At 38.7% G+C, this 19,520-nt stretch overlaps 1 protein-coding gene and 1 long non-coding RNA gene across 2 annotated transcripts; one reads left to right on the top strand and one right to left on the bottom strand.

Moving 5' to 3' along the window:
- Positions 1–80: 80 nt before the first annotated feature.
- On the top strand, positions 81–14,897 carry LOC145490735 (MFS-type transporter SLC18B1-like). The gene is made up of 17 exons (XM_081469827.1): positions 81–341; positions 3,053–3,148; positions 3,594–3,667; positions 4,300–4,447; positions 5,107–5,175; positions 5,293–5,383; positions 6,165–6,233; positions 6,432–6,502; positions 8,088–8,186; positions 8,628–8,725; positions 9,465–9,560; positions 10,061–10,135; positions 10,227–10,293; positions 10,660–10,686; positions 11,279–11,325; positions 11,532–11,577; positions 11,727–14,897. Exons 1-17 carry the CDS (start codon positions 99–101, stop codon positions 11,730–11,732), a joined length of 1,422 nt encoding a protein of 473 aa, XP_081325953.1. The 5' UTR covers positions 81–98; the 3' UTR covers positions 11,733–14,897.
- A 70-nt stretch (positions 14,898–14,967) lies between these two features.
- On the bottom strand, positions 14,968–16,422 carry LOC145490896 (uncharacterized). The gene is made up of 2 exons (XR_014049738.1): positions 15,858–16,422; positions 14,968–15,092 (listed from the first exon to the last, which is right to left on the bottom strand). It is a non-coding gene; the product is annotated as an uncharacterized LOC145490896 (long non-coding RNA).
- Positions 16,423–19,520: the final 3,098 nt, after the last annotated feature.

Raw genomic sequence — 19,520 nt, 5'->3', positions numbered from 1 at the left:
ATTTTGGAGGGGATACACATATCACTAGTGATATGTGTGCGGGGATACACATATCACGGGGATACACATATCACTGTGACCGGCAATGCCCTGCGACAATGGCAACACGAAAACCCAGTTATTCTCGTGTTCCAAGTGTCAACCTGAGTAAGCGTTCCAGTTTATCGTCGTATAATTCCGATGACTTCTTCAAGGAGCCTTCACCGGGTGGTACTGATGGCGGAGCAGGAGATGGAATCTGGAACACCGCAAGGAGAAAATTTACTCTGGTGGCCCTGTGCCTTGTTTACTTCGCCGCTACTGCGTCATTCGCGATCCTGTCTCCCTTCTTTCCCGGCGAGGTAAAACTTTTGGGAACCAATCCTTTCGCCCGAAACGACTATTCGCCCGATGTCAGTGCGCCTGGACTTAAAGTTCCAACGAAAGATGTTCTTAAAATTTCTACTTTCTTTACAGAAGCCTGGCGAGCGAAAAAGACAACCTTGTGGGCATACAGTAATTGAAACAAAATTTTTACACGTAACATGTTTATTTCTCGTTCTTAATCCCTTGACCACGCAGCTAACAGTCCGGGCGGATTGACTGTCAGTCCTGGAAAATTGGCATCGGGCGAACTGGTTTTCGGGCGAAACGACCACAATTCTGTCAAATGTTCAAACTTTTTGAGCCTCATCAACTATCGCTTCAGAAATCGAGAGCGAATAATCTAATTGTTTTAGTAGAATTCTAACTGCAATTTGCTTCAAACAACGATTCCAATTATTTCTGCTCTTAGTATTAAACTTCACGCTTCCTTTAGAGAATTTACACGGACTGAATTGTGAATTTGACATTTGCAGTTGTGTACACGCGCTTATCAGTTTCTGTCAAATAATTCGAGCTTTTTAGTTCAAGAAACCGAAAATTCCCTCCTCTTAGTCTTCTCAGCTATTTGATTATCTATTTGTTTCTAACTGTTCTTTCAAAACTTCGGAGAAACGAGGAAACGTTGCAATTTTTTTCGACCAAACCAAGCCACTGCACACTTATGGCTGATAGTGTGCAATAATCAGATTACAGCATTTGCATTAGTATACTAGTGGAATTCTACCAGCAAGGCTTCATCAACTATCACCTCATAGAAATCGAGAGCGAATAATCTAATTGTTAATAAGAAACAGGTGTGCTGGAGTACAAAAGAAAGATTGTCATGGCAAGATAATCCCCGGTCACTCAAGCCATACAGTTGAATTGTTCCAAGAAAGCAAAATGCCCAACAAAGATCATATCATTGAAAATACTTTTGGGCCTAACACACTTTAATTTAGCTTATGTATTTTCCCCAACTTCAATTGTCACTGTGCCAAAAGCACTCCTTTCACCATTTCTGTGCCATGCTCTTTGCCACTTAGGTACCGCCCACATTTTTTTTGTGCCCACTAAGAGGATGGGGAGTATAACGTAACAAGTTATTGCCATGACAATTCTGAGTATTTTCAATGTAATTTTGCATATAATCAAAACTATAACAAAATTCTCGAACGTGATTGGCTATCAGCAGCCTGATTGGAGTATTAATTGTCATGCTTGTAATTGGACAGTAGGTGTCATTTTGCGCACGCTGTTGCAGTGCACTTTGTTGAGTAAACTGCTGTGTTTTTCAACATTCATAACGACGTTTAATCGTTCAGTGATCAATCGATGGTTTGTTCGTTTCTCGAATTTTGTCATAGTTTTGATTAATTGGTAACAGGAAATCGTGTCATCCAATTCAGTCTGTAATCATACTCGTGATTAACAAATTGGACTCCCGCTTCGCGGTCGTCCGATTTTGTTAATCACTCGTATGATTACAGACTGAATTGGACTCCACTCAGTCCTATTACCATTATTAATAAGCTTAATACCTTTTTTTAGCCACCCAGTAGATTTTTGGAGAAGTTTCAAAATACCTAGCAATTTTTTTAGGTTTCTGGCACAATTTTGCTGTTTTCCTAAAACAGCCTGAGTGTTTGTAACAGTTGTCACCCAGCAACTTCCTCCCTCCCTCAAGGCATCTTGCAGACACTAACATCGGTCCTTTTCAAGAATCATTCCTGGTTGAAAATGGTGCACAATCTTTATGGCTTGCAAGATTTTTCAAAGAGTTCCAATTATAAGACTGTTCTTTCAAAGATCATTTTAGTGGTTAAAAGACCTTAGCGAGGAGATTTTAAAGATCTTGGAAAAGATCTGAGCAAAGATCCTTGAGGATCTTTGTAGTTTGTTCAAAGAGACTTCTTGAGAGATCAGTGGATTTTGTCCTGAGGGGAACAGTGAATTTTCACTTTTCCCCAAGGGACCAGTCATTAAGTGATATGTTATATAGCAAAACAAGTGGGTCAAACTGGTGGAAAACAAATAATCACCTTATTGATAAATGACATGCAACAGCAGTCAACATTTCATGGGTAGCAGTGAACTGTTTCCCGTTTGACGTCATAGTTTTTGCAATGTTGCCCACTCATGGCATTTGGGTGTGGGAAACAGTTTCATTGTTAGATGTCATTTGACCATGAACTAGCCTATGAATGGGTGTGCTGTAGCAGAAAAAACGCCAGCTATATAACAATATTAATTTTATTATAATATTTCTCCTTTGATTCTTACATATTGGAATATTTGACCATAATTTAACACTAGAAAATTATAAATGAAAACAAAAAGTATAAAGTGTAATGACTGGACCGCAACAAATTATCCAAAGATCCGTCAAGGAGATCACTAGGGTCTATTTCCTCTCATGAATGATAATATTTGCATATAATGAACTTTGTGATACTCCTGCCTTCAAGTCTTTTACAATGAACTACAAAATTCTTCCACTAGATGTGTTTTTTTTACACTAGAACACCACCTTACTGCCACCTTGTTAATATGATCACCTTGTTATTACAGCCCCTCTACACTTGCCAGAACAAAAGCTCAGTTAGTCAATTTCTTATTCAAAGAACCCCATGGTCACTCTGTTGATACGGCCATATTTTGTGGTCTATTGTTGACCGGATTAATGGGGTTCCACTTTATATTACAGGCTCAAGAGATGGGTGCGTCAGGTACCATGATTGGTCTTATCTTTGGAATCTATCCCTTGGTGGTTTTTGTAGTGGCACCATTAATAGGAGTCTTGGTGAGTCTAATGTTTGGATGTAATTACGCACTTGGTTTATGTACTTGGTTAATATTATGAAGATACATTCAAGAAAAAGTTTAGTGTAGCAGCACACAAAGAAATTTTGGAATGCAATCCAGAAAGGGTTCAGAAAGTTTTCAGTATTTTTAGCTATGATAATTTCAGTCAAGACACCTAGTGGTGCCACTCTGTTAGGACCTTTTGCAAGTAAAGAAGGAAAAATTGGCAGATTTAAATCAGCATATCTAAAACCTACAGGATCATGTCTACCAGTAACCATGAATGGTTGGCTGATTTTATAAACTTTACTTCATTTCTAATTTAAATTTAGCAGGAGCCTGTATTTCAAAAACCATATCATTTAGTCATATGACTCTTTTACTAAATTTAATACATCTTACTCAAACTGAACCTACTTTAATTTTTTTTCCACAACATTTAGCTTCCAACTATTGGTCCAAAGTTCACTCTGACGGCAGGACTTTTCCTGTGCTCTGGGTCACAGATATTATTTGGGTAATTCAGTTATGCAACCACTGTCCTGTTATTTCAATATTTAAAAAGTCTTGCAAGGCTTCATTTACACCTTAGTTGGGGTTTAAACAAATAATCGAATTCCAGCTTGCCCTTAGGACAATAAGCTCACAAATTTTGCCCACCCTAGGCAAGTCTTAGCTTCTTTGCCTGGCAGGAAAATCTACTTGCGTGAACAACTGGACAGATGTTTTTTTTTTAGTTTAGTTAGTTTCTCCTAACTACACCATCACCCTAAAATCCTAACTAATATTGCATGATAAGTGTACATATGTCCAAATTTGTATTCACAGTTTCATACACAGCCTTTATTACTGAGCAGACTTTGGAACTTACAGTGATAACACAGATTGGACAGTGCACAATCCTGTCTCCTGCTGAGTAAAATAATAATAAAAAGGTACAGGACTTTTTACAGGCAGAGTGTGCTAACAGAGCCTTGCATTAAACCAATATCTTCCTTTTATGACAGAATGGCACAAAAGTAGACAACAATGCTAAATAAACTCCATTGAGTTCTGATTAATGATAAAGAATTTTAATTAAATATTCCAGCCACCAACTTTTTTTCTAATTAATAAATGCTTTTGTTTACTCTGAGCTTTCCTTTTTAGATTTGTATCAATGCTTCCTAAAGGCACAGTTTTTGTGGTGTTCTGTTTTCTTCTTCGTGTTGTGACAGCACTTGGTGGGGCTGCTGCAGATACTGCCTCATTTGCAATTGTGGCTGGAGAATTTGGTACCAATATTGGAAAAGTGACGGTATGTAAAGGCTACTCAAGTAAGGACTGGTTCTCCTTTGTCATGCCCAAACATGCCAAAATGTTGTCAGTTTATCAATGTAATGTACTCTTGCCAAAAGTGACAAAGGTGTTATCAAACTTCCTATTAAGGTGACTCACCTGGTACCAGGGACCATTCATGACTAAGAGTCTGCTTATGGGATGTTTTACCATTAAGAATTCTCCTTTAGAGGAGGTTCGACTAAATATATTTTGTATTAAGCATGGTGTTTGCATTTATGTACTTGCCACAAAGTTAGTTAATTGCTGGAAGAAGATAAATTATTATGCTTTTGCTTCAAGTTCTTATTGGTAGCAGTTTGGCTCCCCAATTTTTTTTTTTCCAATTTTCATGTTAACTTATATAAGTCATTACAAATATTGTATTCTTTAAATTCCCTGTACAGTGGAACCTTGTTAATCTGGTCACCAACGGGTCACAAAAATCTGGCTGTATTGACAGGATGGCCATATTAAAGGGGTTCTTTAAATAAGAAAATGACTGACTGAGCTTTTGTTTGGGCCCGAATAAAGTGGCTGTATTAATGGGGTGGCCGTATTAACAGGATGGCCGTAAAGCAGGGGTTCTACTATTCTATGTTATTGCTGCTGTTCTAGGATATTTTTTGTATTTTGTAGGGAGCCATGGAAACATTCACTGGGCTTGGCTTCATGTTAGGGCCTCCCTTAGGTGGAATCCTTTATTCAGTGAGTCAGATGAATTGATTCAGTGCATTAATTATAATTATAATTATTAATTATAGCATTAATTACTGTTACTTCCCCTACCTACTGGCAGACATTTCAGTGTTAATTTTATTTCAGGCAGGAGGATTTAAACTTCCATTTATTGTGATGGGTGGTCTTCTTTTGTCCATTCTCCCTGTGGTTTTAGTCATTTTGCCAAAAGATGAGAGTAAGTATTCTTTTGATGAGATTGAGTTCAGCATAGTTCAATTCCCTTTTCAGTTGCAATTACTCACTGGCTTTAACCGCTGCTTCTTTCCTTGTAACTCCTTTGTATATCTCCATCTCACCTCACTCCCCCATACCCCCTCCCCTTTTTCTTCCTCATCTTCTTTTCCATTCCCTCCCTTCTTAACTCTCCCCTTCTCCCCTTCCCTGGCTTCTTCTCTACTGCCTTCTAATTTCATTTTTGTTTCACATCTTATTCCCTTGTTCTATTTCTCAACTCTCCTCCCATTCTCCTTTTCCACTTTCTTCTCTTAATTTTAAACCTCCTGCTCCCATCTCTCTTCTTTTTTCTTCTCATCTCCCTACTCCACCTTTTTTCCTTCTCTTTTACACCATTTTCCCTCCTTTTCTCTCTTCTTCATCTCATTTTCCTTACCTTTTCAACCCCTGTTGTCTTCCCCTTCCCCTTTTCTCCTCCTCCTCTTCTCTTGTCTCATCTCCCTCCCCTTTGCAGCATCTTCTTTTCCTCTCTCCCCCTCCCCCAATCTCCCCTCCACTTTCAGTTGAAATGGTGTCATCAGGCATTCTCAATTCATCAGTCTTTGCAAGGGCTGCTTTATTGTACCTTCTACAGTGGTGATTGAAATTCCTTCTGTAACACTAGTAGCACACTCATTGATCTGAACACCATTTTGTTGACAAATGAATAGGATGTTGCCAAAATCAGGTGACTGTGTGTTAATTTATTTAAGTAAACACAAAGTCTGACTGCGCTTTTCCAGATTTCCTGAGAGAGACGAATTCTGGATCATTACTACAGGCAACAAAGATTCCAGGAATTTCCATGATAGGTACATGTGTTGATATGCACACCACATCCTTTAGTAACTGTCTGTTCACAAATCTGCACTGCTGGTGTTCGTTAGGTAAAACGAGTGTTTCTATGCACAAGACTGAGTTGCCATCAGCTTTTTTATACTATACACTAAATATTACATATGAATAGCGCATATAAACATGTAATTTCAATTTTTTGTTGTCATTATCAGGGTTGTCTATTCTTGTATCAGGACTGATACTGGGCTATTTAGATCCGACGTTTGCACCATATATGAAGAAAGTAAGTGAACTATCAATGCATGGCATTGACAGGCACTGTTTATATGCAGGCTGGTGACAAAGTGTGTGTTTTCAGCCTGTAACATTTTGTTGTAAACTGGAGCAGAGCATTTTGGGCAGTTATTTAATAGAGGAGATCAAGTCAGACCCAGTTTATGACACACATAAGGTTTCTTTAAGAGGAATCTCTCAGGCTCCGTCCACACTACGCCGGAGTAACTTGAAAACGCAGCTTTATTTCTACGTTTAGGCCACCGTCCACGCTAATCCGTCACCAAGACGGAGCTTTTCCAAAACGCCCTCCAAACCGGAGTAATTTGAAAACGCCGGCTTTACGTTTAAGTGTGGACTGAAACATTTTGAAAACGAAGCTTCTCAAACACGATTCCGTCCCAATAATCTTGTAATTTCCCTGCCCAAGTTTTCCTCAAACACAAAATGAAATCTTAAATGACCGCCGATTGTCAGTTGCGTTTTCAGATTTCTCCGAAGTAGTGTGGACGGAAAACATTAGGTGTGTTTTCAGATTGAAAACACCGTTTTCAAATTTATCCGGCGTATTGTGGACGGGGCTTTAAAGGAGCTCAGTCAAGGTATTTTGGCCACGTACAAAGTTATCTTTAAACTGAAGGAAACCTGAAAACAGTAGTTTGCTAAGATAGAAAAACACCAAAGAGATAATAATAACCATAAAGGAACAGGTATGGTTAAGGATGGAGAAGTTAAACACGGATTTTAAACGACGAACTTGAAGAATTTAGGCTAAACTGTACAAGATGCGCAAGCCGTGAGGTAGCGCCTTTAAGGACTCTCTTTGAAAGCCTTGTTCTTACGTGTGATTCTACCTTGAATCCTGCACCCAGTGCAAGTGAGCAGCCTCCCAAGTGATGAGCGCCGCCCATGTGCTCAACTTTACAGGTATTTTGTAGTTTCATTTCCAGCATGCCGGCAATAAGACTATGTAGTGTAAAACGTACAAACAGTACGCAGACACTGATACCCGCGGTAAATTGAACTCCGAAGCCATCAATTTCAAGATAACAGACAGCGTGAAGGTTTCGAGCACTTTGCAGCGTTCTTAGAAGGCAGTAACAGGTGGACTTCCACTATCTGTCAAGACAAATGTAGCGGCGTGTTTTGGCTTGAATATACAACGCTTGTCTAGAAAAACAAACTTATGTATAATCTTATGTAGCCGCTAGTTACTTATCTTTAATCACCTTTTCAAAACTGCTGAGAACACTGAAGTTTATCCTCGCCACCGAATAGTCACCGGGACCAAAAGTCAGTACAGGCTGCGTCAAATGTAACCCTAAACCCTAACCCTGTCACTTTGCATCAGAGGTATAGAAGAACTAGGCTTAACGGCGAACTGCGCACAATATAACGACTTGGCATCAGAGGCATACTAAGGAGAACCAGGCTTAACTACGGAATACGCACAATATCACGTGGGCAGGCTGCAATTCAGATAGGCTGTGTTCAGTACTGAAGTTTGTGATCATCCGTTCTTCTGTACTGTTTCTTATACGTTCCTACTGTTTGAAATCATTGAAAGACCATTAACACTGGCTTTAATTTTCTAGTTTGGTTTAGGCCCTAGTAAAGTTGGCTTGTTGTTTCTTCTTTCGGCGTGTTGTTACGCTATCTCTGCACCCTTGGTGGGATGGATGTGCGATAAGACGGTAAGTACTGAATCCTTTTGTTAGTGTTGTTCTTCCTCTTCCTCTTCTTTTAGCTGTTTATCTTGAAGAGTATGTCGAGAGGTAATGCGACCTGTAGGAGGTGCATTGGCCTAATGGTTCGTGGCCTGGACTCCGGTCCGCGGAGCGGTTCGGATTCAAGCCCTGGCCGGAAATATTGTGCTAAGCAAGACACTAGTCTCACAGTGCCTCTCTTCACTCATGATCGTGCAGCGAGTATAGGTACCGGCGAGTCGTTATCCCAAAGGAGTAGCAATACCCCTAGGTGATTCAATGCTAAAGAAACCGGAGTAAGCACCGGGAGCTACGAGCCAGTTGGGCTTAAAGGGCTTCTACTACTTATGCGAGATGTGCAATACTTCAATAATAAACTTGTCACTTTTACATGTATCTCCCTTACTGAACCTTACCTCCTTTTTGCAGGGTAAACCACGCGTGGTCATCATAATAGGTGCAGTTTTTGTGATCGTGGGCGTTTTGTTGCTTGCTCCAGCACCATTTATTACGTTTCTTCCTCAAAGGTTAGAGTGACGCTCATCCTAGATGTAGCGAAAATTATAGATGCCTCGCGTCAACATCCCGAAAACAACTGACAATTGTCTGAGCGCGCGCCTTTCGACATTGAAGTTGTTAAGTAACTAGCTGGACGCGAAGTTGACTTGGCAGTCGTCTTGATAACGTTTGTGGTACTTGTGCCATTCTTGACTGCATAATAATCTAGAGAATGGTCAGCTATGGTCTCCAAAACCGACGTTCGAAACGTCAGCTCTTCAAGTTAATATCAACCTGAGTTTGTCTTTGACGAGCTTATTAAAATTACGCCGCATTACACTGAGTTAATTGGAGAAACAAAACAACAGCAATGGGGAAAACAAATGGTGATTGGCGATATATAAATCATCGTCCTCGGTAGTGACAACTATGTTCAACTAAGTACAACCAATTGGCCAGCGATTGGTGAAAAGGTTAAGATCAATAATCAGACATGCATCTACGCTCTGTTTTCAGGAATCATTTCACCAAAAGAGAATCAAACTGATAGACTACTACTTCATCTGGCAGCCAGTAGAAACATCGCGCTCGCATGCCAGCGAGAAATGTGAAAAAATCACTTGCAGTTGACTGAAAATTATTATTGAACAGATTTAATTAGAAATACCAAACTAAGGTTCCCGCTGACTCCCTGTTGACAGTCTCGCTCAGGGGTCATTATTTTGTTCGATATATCATTTCCTTTTTTTTTTGTCTTGTATTTTTTAGGAAGGTGTGGCTTGTTTGTGTATCGATGGCTTTGTTGGGTATTGCCATCAGTGCATATCAAGTGCCTTGTATGCCAGATATGCTGGAAACGGCAAGGTATTTATACCGTCTTTGATCTAAAACACAGCGCAAATATTTTTTCAGAATGGAAGGAAATTAGATTGCACATATTGTAACAATAGTAAGTTTACGCGAAGGGTTTAATAATGAAATAGGAATATCTCAACCACTATTAAGCATACAGTGTGGCTGAACACACTGCTAAGCATCCTCCCTCCAGGTGAAACCCATGGCTGCTTTGAGGCCTATTTCAGCCAGGTTGTTCATGCATGGGCCGTTCGTGCATGGGCGGCCACCGCCACACCAGTGAACTCAATGATGTGCTGCAAGCAGACTGCTTCGAAACAAAAATCTTGAAAACATTGAATAGACCTGTGCCGGTTCCTCCAGATTTAAGCAGACGCGAGTTTAGCTGCGTCTATGCAGCTGCTAGTTATCATCGTTGCTAGAACGGTTAACATGTGCCCGTGACTAATCAGTTATTGCGATTAAGTGTGGTATGAAAATTGTTACACTTCGCTGTTGTATCCTTACAGAGAACACGGAATGCCTGATGACATTACTACTCATGGGGTGCTCTCTGGGATTTTCAATGCCATGGCAAGCATAGGGTAAGTTGGCAAGTCATATTCTGTAGAGTCCTTCATGGTCATGATTTCATTTTTCTACTTTCTAATCTTTGTAACGTTCTTTATTCACCAGTGCTTTTCTAGGACCCACGGTCAGTGGACTGACGGAACATTATGTATCGTTTGAGTGGTCAACAGTGGTAAGTGCCGTCAACTCTTCATTGGCTGTTACAGATTTCGAATCAAACCTCTGCACTCACAGCAGGGTGACTCGCACATACATCTCGAGAGCTGTTTTTTTAATACGCCAGTGTCGGTTACGTATCGTAGCCAGGAGTATTTCTACTCCATAAAGAATAGCAAACGATGAAAACAAAGGCGTATAGTGAAAGACATTGTAAATTGACTAGGATAAAGATAGCCGGCAATCAGGCAGAAGCACATTATGCAGCATTCCCTATATTCCACGTTCCGTTTTCGTAACCTCAACGAAGTAGCGTGCTTTGAGTAATATTCTGTCTTTTAAAAAACACCTTACTCCCCGGTTTGTTTCTCTCACTCCTTAGGTTTTGGCTGGAATTCTTGGATTTCAGGTAAGCTCTGCACATTCTGAGAAGTTTGAATTCAAAGAAATAACTAGATGCATGTAGGGACTTGATGTTCAAGACTCGACATTGCCAGCGACAAGTGGCACCTTGTGCCGGCATTTTTGATATTTCTTTATCCAGTAATATGAAATGAAGATAACAAACCACCCAAGTTTGTAATTTTGTGTAGTCCCATGCTGGTGACAAAATTTAATTAAGACAGTTTATCCAAAATCGTTATCAAAATACTTGAGTAACGTACGCCTTTTACATTACTGCTCTTTGCAGTACGCAGCTCATGTAGGCCGCTTATGAACCTAATAAATGACTTAGTTCGTCATTAGCCTCTCCTCCGCTCAATGGCCAGAGAGTCCGACCGTTATGAATGCTGTCGTATTCAGACTAAAGTTTTCGAGTGGGATCCTCCAGTGACCTTTCAAAACGGCCTTTTTTCGCTTTGATGTTGGTAGTTACCATTTCGCCCGAGTGGTCCGCCAAAAAGTTGACTCCTGTCATGTGTACCATACAAACTAAAGAAGAATTATTTTCAAAAACATTATAGTGTAATAGTGACTTGTGTATTTCGTTTTCTTAACAGGTCATTGTCCTAGCACTATTTACGCTATTTGATCAAGGAAGAAAAAGGTACAGTCTGAGTATTGATATAATATAGGCTGGTATGGTTTTCAGAGCACAGGTTCTCTCTGTTGTGTAGTAAAGTAATTATTGGTCAGAATACGAGTAGAAGCCTAAACGTAAATTCTTGAAACTAAGAAACTGGACGGTGTTTTGTCACACCCATAAATCTCATTTTTATTTTGATTTCTCGAATCCTGTATTTTTCCCACCAGAATTCGGAAATATAGCATGAGAAGAAAACAAGATAGTAACGTACAGGTAAGCTGAATTATACCGTATTTATTTATTACCTGGCATTTTCTTATGAACTCTGATCAGTATGTAATAAATAGTTATAAGTGCTGAATTGTTGTCATTAAGAAATGCTGTGCTGAGTTCTTTTAACCGGTTTTTTTTTAATGTTTCAGGTGTAAACACTTTTTTTTCTTTACCAGGGAAGCTACATTTTTAGCCAACTTACAATGTAACGTTCAGTATTTTGTAGGGGCCAAAATACGTGGTTTAGACATTAACAATAGATCAGGTGTTTTAATGCGAAATATCCGTGATACAGTAAACACCTGCATATAGCAACAAATGGATTAAGAACATGAAATTTGGCCCTGAAATTTGGCCCAGAAATTTGGCCCATAAAGCACCATATATATAAGAACCAGTTCAGCCTGATAAATAAAACATGTTTTTGTATAATAAGGGAGAGGGTGTCGGAGTAAGAAAGCAATGTAACTATGGTTGCTGCGAGACTATGGTGGCCCCGGTTGGTTTAGCATGACTGTAAGAAATATTTTTAAAAACTGTTGAAACCAGTGCTACATTTCTACTCGTTAATGTTAACTAGTTTACTACCTGACAGATTGTTATTTTATTTATTGATTAACGGATTTGTTTACTTTCCTACTTATTTATAATAAAATATGGTAACCAAACCGCTAATAACATCTTATGTGTAGTATTTCTGAAACATAGTTTAAGAACATATTAAGAACATCTTCAGGCTGATATCTCACTAAGCACCCGATAAATAAGAACTAGATCAGCCTGAACCACGAAATCATGTGTTCTTATATGCGAATGTTTACTGTATTCTTATAGGAAACATTTTCCATAACTGTAAATTTGACGCGCGCATCTCAAGCACACAGTTGCAGATTATAATTGATGTTATTAACATACTTTCAATATATATTGTGCTCAGGAAACAACTTTGTTTGCAGATATCACCTACAAAAGCTAGTACCAGCGTGCATCGCGGTCGTAACACGCAAAAGTAAGAAAATAAGAAGGCTCATAACAATTGATGTAAAATGTTATTTATCACTGAAAACGACAAAAAATGTTTAATATATTATAATATTTTATGCACAAGATTTCTTCTTTCACTGAATATCATATTTGAGAAAATATTATATCAAACAATTTCACTGGGCCGTTTCGTTAAACGGTAAGCAATAACTGTAATTTTTTTAAACAATTCCCATGGTGAATCACGACAGACTTATAATAACTATTGAATAAAAAGTTATTTATTCATTTGTATATGCTTGTAGCTTTTTTCTCTTTCTTTTACTTTTAGAGATCGAATAAATAAGGTGTGCGGGAATATTTTCAACACAAATATTAGCAAAAGAAATTTACCACGTTTCGGACACTGCTGAAACGTAGCTAACGTAAATTTACGCCTACAAATCACCTTTTAGACTGAAACAACATCTGAGATAACGATAGTTTTACTACAGCCTCAAGGGTTTACAGATACACCGACGGGAAAATAAGAAAAATCCTATCAAGCCGTTACGTATCTTAAGCAGTGTCTCAGCTAGAGTTCACTCCATAAAGAACACTAGCTGCTTTGGAGCCGATTTAAAAGTTTGATAGTCTACTGTAAATATTTCGGACGGTTAAAAATTTTGGAGGGTTTCATTTTCGGACACTTTTTTGTCCAAAATTAAAATCGTCCGAATCTTTTTGCAATGTATACGACAGATTTTAAATGCGCAGGCAAGCCAACGTCATGTGGCTTATCAACTTGTAGACTGTAACACGCGTCCACCAATTCAAGGCCATTCTTATTGCCAATAGAAACCTGGTCAGTCAATTTCATGTGTGTCATTTGTGACGTAATCAGTGAACGGAAATTCCAAAGATAGGCCTCCGCTTTCTGCGGGAACGCATGTGATACGAACTCACCCGCAAGTTACACTGCTCGTTCACGATCTATTAAAGGAGCTCATTACGTCACGGATTCGCATCTTGAAAAGTTTAGTCTAAATTTTTCAAGGTTTATCGTTTACAATTCGTGTCAATCTTCTCCATCCTTAATTATAACCATCCTTGTCCCTTTGGTTTATCATTATATGACTGAGAAAATTACATCATTGTGATTGTGAAATGAATTACCTTTAAAATGAAGGAAACCTGAAAATAATAGTTTACTGAGATAGAAAAAGACCAAAGAGATAATAAGTATAGGTAAGCGTACGAATGCGAGAGCAATTAAGGATTTACACCACGAGTGGTATTTGAAAATTCTCTCAAAATTACACAAGCCTTTAGGCGTGTGTAATTTGAATAAATTTTCAAATATCACGAGCAGTGTAAATCCTTAATTGCTCGAAATATGTTCAAGTAGTATTCTGCAGCTTTACAGCTGTTCTTTGCCGGTGAAGGGGAGCATGTGACAAAATAAGTTAATTGCGTGACTGACTATAATACATTGCGTGACCATCGAGACATACAACATCACGCAATAGCGCGATCATCAGTTGCTATTCCAAGCTTCCAGAATGATACTCACGCTACATAAATAATATACATAATCGTAGAAAGACAATACTTTAAAATCTCAAAAGACGGGCACATCAATTTAATTTAATTCAGGTGGCTGACTAGCATTTTCCCGCACTTTTCATCAGTTTTACTTTGGCGGATCAACTGTCTACCCGGTCTACCACAATAATGAAAATGTCCACAACAAATTTGACAATGATTGAGCATTTGCGTGATACCAGTATTGTAACATTACTTGAAATTGTTGAAAGCTGTTGCCAGCCACCTCGAACACTTATTACGGCTCCGTCTGGCATTGTCCTTTGATCCAGGTCACAGCCGTCTCTGAGTCTCCGACCGGAGCGAGAGTCGACTGGGGAAAAGTGATAAAGCAGGGGTTGACTCTGAGAGACGACTGGGAACTAGTCAGTTATTGGCCTCTTACTCGCTCTGTTCCCTGCTTGAGCTCAACGATGTTTAGACTTAGATGTTTAGATGGCAGCATATGCATGTACAGTCTTTGAGAAATTATGACGCAGCCTTTTTTTTGATCTAGCCATTGTGACTAACTAGCAACTGTGGCTAACGTAGCCAATAATAACACAGCTGTAGCTTGACGCATTTTTATTGAATTTACAGTTTATTTTAACAGAAAGTGAAGTTAATCCCAGTGTTCCGAGTTATCGAGGAATCGAACTAAAGAGGAACGGAAGGCTGTTTTTTTTTTCTAATCAATCCAGTCAAATTAACGAAATCGGGAATGCAGACGAAATAACTATATAACACACAAGTGCCAAAAAATGCAAGAGCAATGACTGTATGTGACATTACACCGTGCACGTCAACTTATGTACTAAAAGCCATCAGAGGTTCTTTCTGAACCGCAGAGGTATATCTCTACTTCCAAACATTATTATGGATACACAGTTCTTTTCCCCGGACGAGGAAAGTGAGGTGGAAAATCATTCTGCTGGTCTTCATCCGCGTCCAAGCTGTAGGGTCTAGAACTGGCAAGAAAGATAAAGGAAATGTACAACGATTAAGTACTTGCGACTTTTTTTTAGAATCTTTCAATTAGTCATTGCCCCCAGGGCGATGAGGGTTTTGCCATTGAATGGGGTTTGCTATAACTTTTGACATTGTTGTTATCAGTTAGACGATGAGATAGGACCACATGTTGTACTCCTGTAGGTCTATAAGGGAGTGATCGATATATTTCTTTCTAACTTCAGTTTGAAGGGGGATGGGGTTCGTTCCTCTCCGGGGGTAGGACCCAACCCAGAATATTGTTGTGAATAACTTTGTTACCAAGTCATTTCGATTTTTTGCACAATAGTGGGCTGTCTGGGCGTTTAATTTGGACAACTTGATTAATTTGGGCCTGACTCGTATCAGTATATTATTAAAATGCAGAATTTCAGGACTTTTTTTTAGAATAACTGTTTGTTTGTTTGTTTCATTTGTAAGGTTAATTTACCAGTCCCTATATTCGTACACACCGTAAGGCCATACCGAGCGCACCTCTGTAATCGAGAGATTGATCCTAATACAGTTATAAGTTAGTTCCCGTATTTTGGCCAGAGAAAGATTGTTTCTTTCTTTATGTCTGAAGCAAGAATTCCGATACGTTTTTTTATTACTGTTAGGCAAAGTTGACACGACAATCAGTTCACTGTCTAAAAATTTTTAACTGACCCTGAACCTTTCACAAAGTACCCGAAGTGTACCGATGAACAACATTGAAACAGAAAACGTTTGACAAATTTAGCTACCTTCTATAAAAGTCGCTATATATCTTGCTCCGGTGGCTATTGGTAGATGATCTCTTTCTCCACTGCATGGGCAAACCGCGCGAGTTCCATTCTAAGTGGGGCATCCGTCGCATTTCTAAACCTTGAAAAGAAATTCCAAGCAACAGGCAAAGGAAAGCAATAAGAAGAATGTTCTTCATCGTGGAAGTCGTCTGTAATATCTGTTACATTTTCTTTATGAGCGTTGCACGTTCTTGTTGGGCGTCAATACAACGTTTGAGAATCGTGGAGTCTGTTTACGTCTTATATAAAGGCTCTTGGGTACACCTAACGGCCTGTAACGGAGACGCTCTCAAGTGTTATTTAAGTATGGTTTTCAACTAGACTCAAGACCGTTGGAACCAAAGGTCGTCTTTAAATCGTATAATTGCTAGCATTAAGAATCAACAGATATTTTAGCCGGCTTCTTTTAGTACAAAGAGATAAGCGCTCAGAACCGCCGAATTTAACAAATCTATTCAAATATCCGTCCGGTAGCTAGGAAAAACTTCATCCGGCAATGGTTTTCGAAAGCAATTGATTAGAATTAAGTAAATACAGGAGTAGAAAATTAAACGATCGCCTTCATTCATATCCGGTGGCAGTGACGCGACAGAATAAGTGCACGTTTTTGAGAGGTTTCTGCTTCGTCAATTTTCATTGGCTATCGAGCCATTTGCACACGTGAAAGCCTTTAAAAAATGACTCTGTCGGTAAACATTCGATCAGGGTTATAGGCTGATACCTTGTAAGTATATAACGTTTTCATCAAGCTTTTAAAGCTGTTAAACATGTATATTCAGAAGACAATAATTAAAAAGATGCCCTTTTTTGAGTCCCATTTTATTGGCAGAGACGCAAAGAGTTTGTTGTCTGGACTTGACAAAAGACTCTTCATCTGGAAAATTTAGGAAATAATAGGATGAAGAAAAACTATTGTTTTACGCGCGAAAGCTCAGTTTATCCTTCACTAACCACAATGAACAAAAACACAAAAGACCGTTATTCAAACATGCGAAAAGATTCTTCGAGAAAAATTTATAAGACACAATAACACAATAGAATAAAGATGTTAAAACATCATCTTCGGCATCAATGCGTCGCCAGCAGAAACAACACTAGACCAGAACAAAAAGACCCGTTACATGACCACTTAAGAAATACGCAAGTCATCTGGAACAAGACATAACATAACAGAAGCAAACAACAGACAGACAAATAGACCGTTAACTTGTCAAAAAATTCATCTGGAAAAATTTAAACATGTTTGAACTATTTATTCTGCGCGAATGTTGAGGTGTGTTACGCACACAGACGGATAGAATAATACTGTTTGTTGGACTTTTATTTTCTGTAAATCTCATTATCACATTATGACGCTTTTGAAAATAATACGCTTCCATGTTTTAGTCATCACATCACAAGATGCAGTAATTAAGTTGGTTAAAACAACCCCCGAGCGTCGCATTTATGAATTCTTTCATTCTCACATACATTGGCAAAACCGCAAAACCGTTGACGTCCTACTGAACTCTATAGACTTAAAACGCAACACAATAATTCGGGTAAAATGGTTCAAATAGTGTTCAAATTCTTTGTGTTTAATATAGCACATGAAAGTTTTTCTTTTTCAACTTTGATTGCGCCTAACGTTGCTTGTGTGGTTGCCATGGCAAAGATTACGTTAAAACCCTAGAGCCTATGCTCGATGTATCACAGTTCTTACATGGCTCAGAGGTTTTCTGTCCAAAATTTCAACTGCTTCTAAGATTCCTTTGATTACAGTGATTTCCATAAGTGAATTGATAAAAGAAGGACGCAATGTAGTCGATGAAAGGAAAACAGGTCTAAATGTGGAAGTCTGGTAGAAAGCTTCGGCCTATGTTAGGCTGTATGCTATGCTATTTCTGCTGTTGATGCTATGTTATAGGAGAATCTTTGTTCACAATATTTGCTTCATTAGCATAAGCGATAAAGTTTCTGATGGAGTTACAAAATATTAGCTCTGAATATTGAAAGGGCACAGCACGATTAACTGTCCCAAGTAATTTGAGCCCGATGTGTTGAATACTTTTTCTGTGAAGCGGCTTTAAACTTCTCAAAATTTTACAAAGAATGTATGAGCTCATTAGCCCTTTTGCCACCCAGCCAATTTCTCCTCGAAAAATACACCCAAAGAGCCAAAAAATTTCTCAAGTTACCTAAGTTTCACAAGCTCTTTAGATGTTTGTTGTTGTTACCATTAAAGATCACCCTTTTTATGCTATTTCTAGAGTAAAAAACAAATTTTTCTCTTATATTTCTCCCAGTTCCCGACTTTTTTATGCTCGACTCTAGAGGTCGCGCTCCTGACTAAAAGGAGCTCTGAGGACCAGAAGACAACATCTTGCGAATTCCACTTCCCGCCCCGCTTCCTGCGCATGCGTTATCTTCACGTAATGCTCGTCATGCATTGCAAGCAATGTAACGCCTCTTTGATTATTCGCAGGTTATGTTTTCAGTTGTTTGCATCAGTGACCTTGGACCACTGTGTTTTGGTTTAGAGAACCGTGTGGCACGAAATGTTTGTGGGAGTTTAATTTTGCGGATCGGCGATATTTTTGTATTTTGCGGGAGCTAATTTTTGCGAATGCGAAGGACTCGTTTTTCGAGTTGGGTATCAATTTTTGCGATTTTCAGAAAGTCGTGTTTATTTGCTGGTTATTCGGCGTTTTTTTTATTACACTACACGGTAATCAGTCGCTCTATTACAAATAACGTCTTGCCAAGTGTGGCTGATAGTACCTTCAAACGATCCTTTTTCTGTAAACTTTTTAGCAGCTACACCTGTAGTGTACCGTGGACAATTTCATCGTTTTATTTAAAGAGACGTTTTACATAACTGGCATCAACTAGATTCTACATATGAGGTTTTTATGTATAATTTCGCCACTGGAGTAAATTTTTTGCGGAAAAAAAATTTGCGGGAACTATTTTTGCGGATCGCGGAAAAAAACCGAAAGAATCGCAAAAAATTAGAACCGCAAAAATTTCGTGCCACACGGTAGTACTGTAATTATATCATCTACATATAATGGACAGTAGGTGGCGGTGAATTCAAGATCCTGTTCAACAGGTTTTGATCTACTCAGCTTATTGAACTGAAACCTTGGGTACATCCTCTCACTTACTTTATTCCCACAACGTGCTTCCCCAAATGGCGCTGCCATATTAAAAAGCTCTGAATCATTGCTTTAAAAAACCTGCTCTAAAATAAGGTTGATTTAATCAGGGAGATTGACAAGAGAAACGTAAAATTTGAAATAAGAATCCCCCGTTTAAAAGAGAAAATATGTCGGCATACAGAAATTACTTAAACCACTAATAAAATAAATTCTTAACTGCAATGAACAGTACAATATTTGTCTAAAAGTGTTCTTTCTGAATTCGAAGAAAAAACAATAGTTATGATGTAGAAACCAAGGTCCGTAAAAACAGATGATCGCATACCGGATTTAATTGTTCATTCAGCTTTTCAAAAACCAAACGATTCTGCACTAATGCAATTTAATTGATTTGATACTGATTCAATTAGTAAGTAAATAATGATTTAATTTTGTTTAATTCAATGTCGCTTAAAGTTTTATATTCTTTCATCGCGAAAGG

Source organism: Orbicella franksi, chromosome 1 (assembly GCF_964199315.1).
Source record: "Orbicella franksi chromosome 1, jaOrbFran1.1, whole genome shotgun sequence".
NCBI classification, from domain to species: domain Eukaryota; kingdom Metazoa; phylum Cnidaria; class Anthozoa; order Scleractinia; family Merulinidae; genus Orbicella; species Orbicella franksi.
This window is presented reverse-complemented; position numbering and strand designations above follow the sequence as displayed.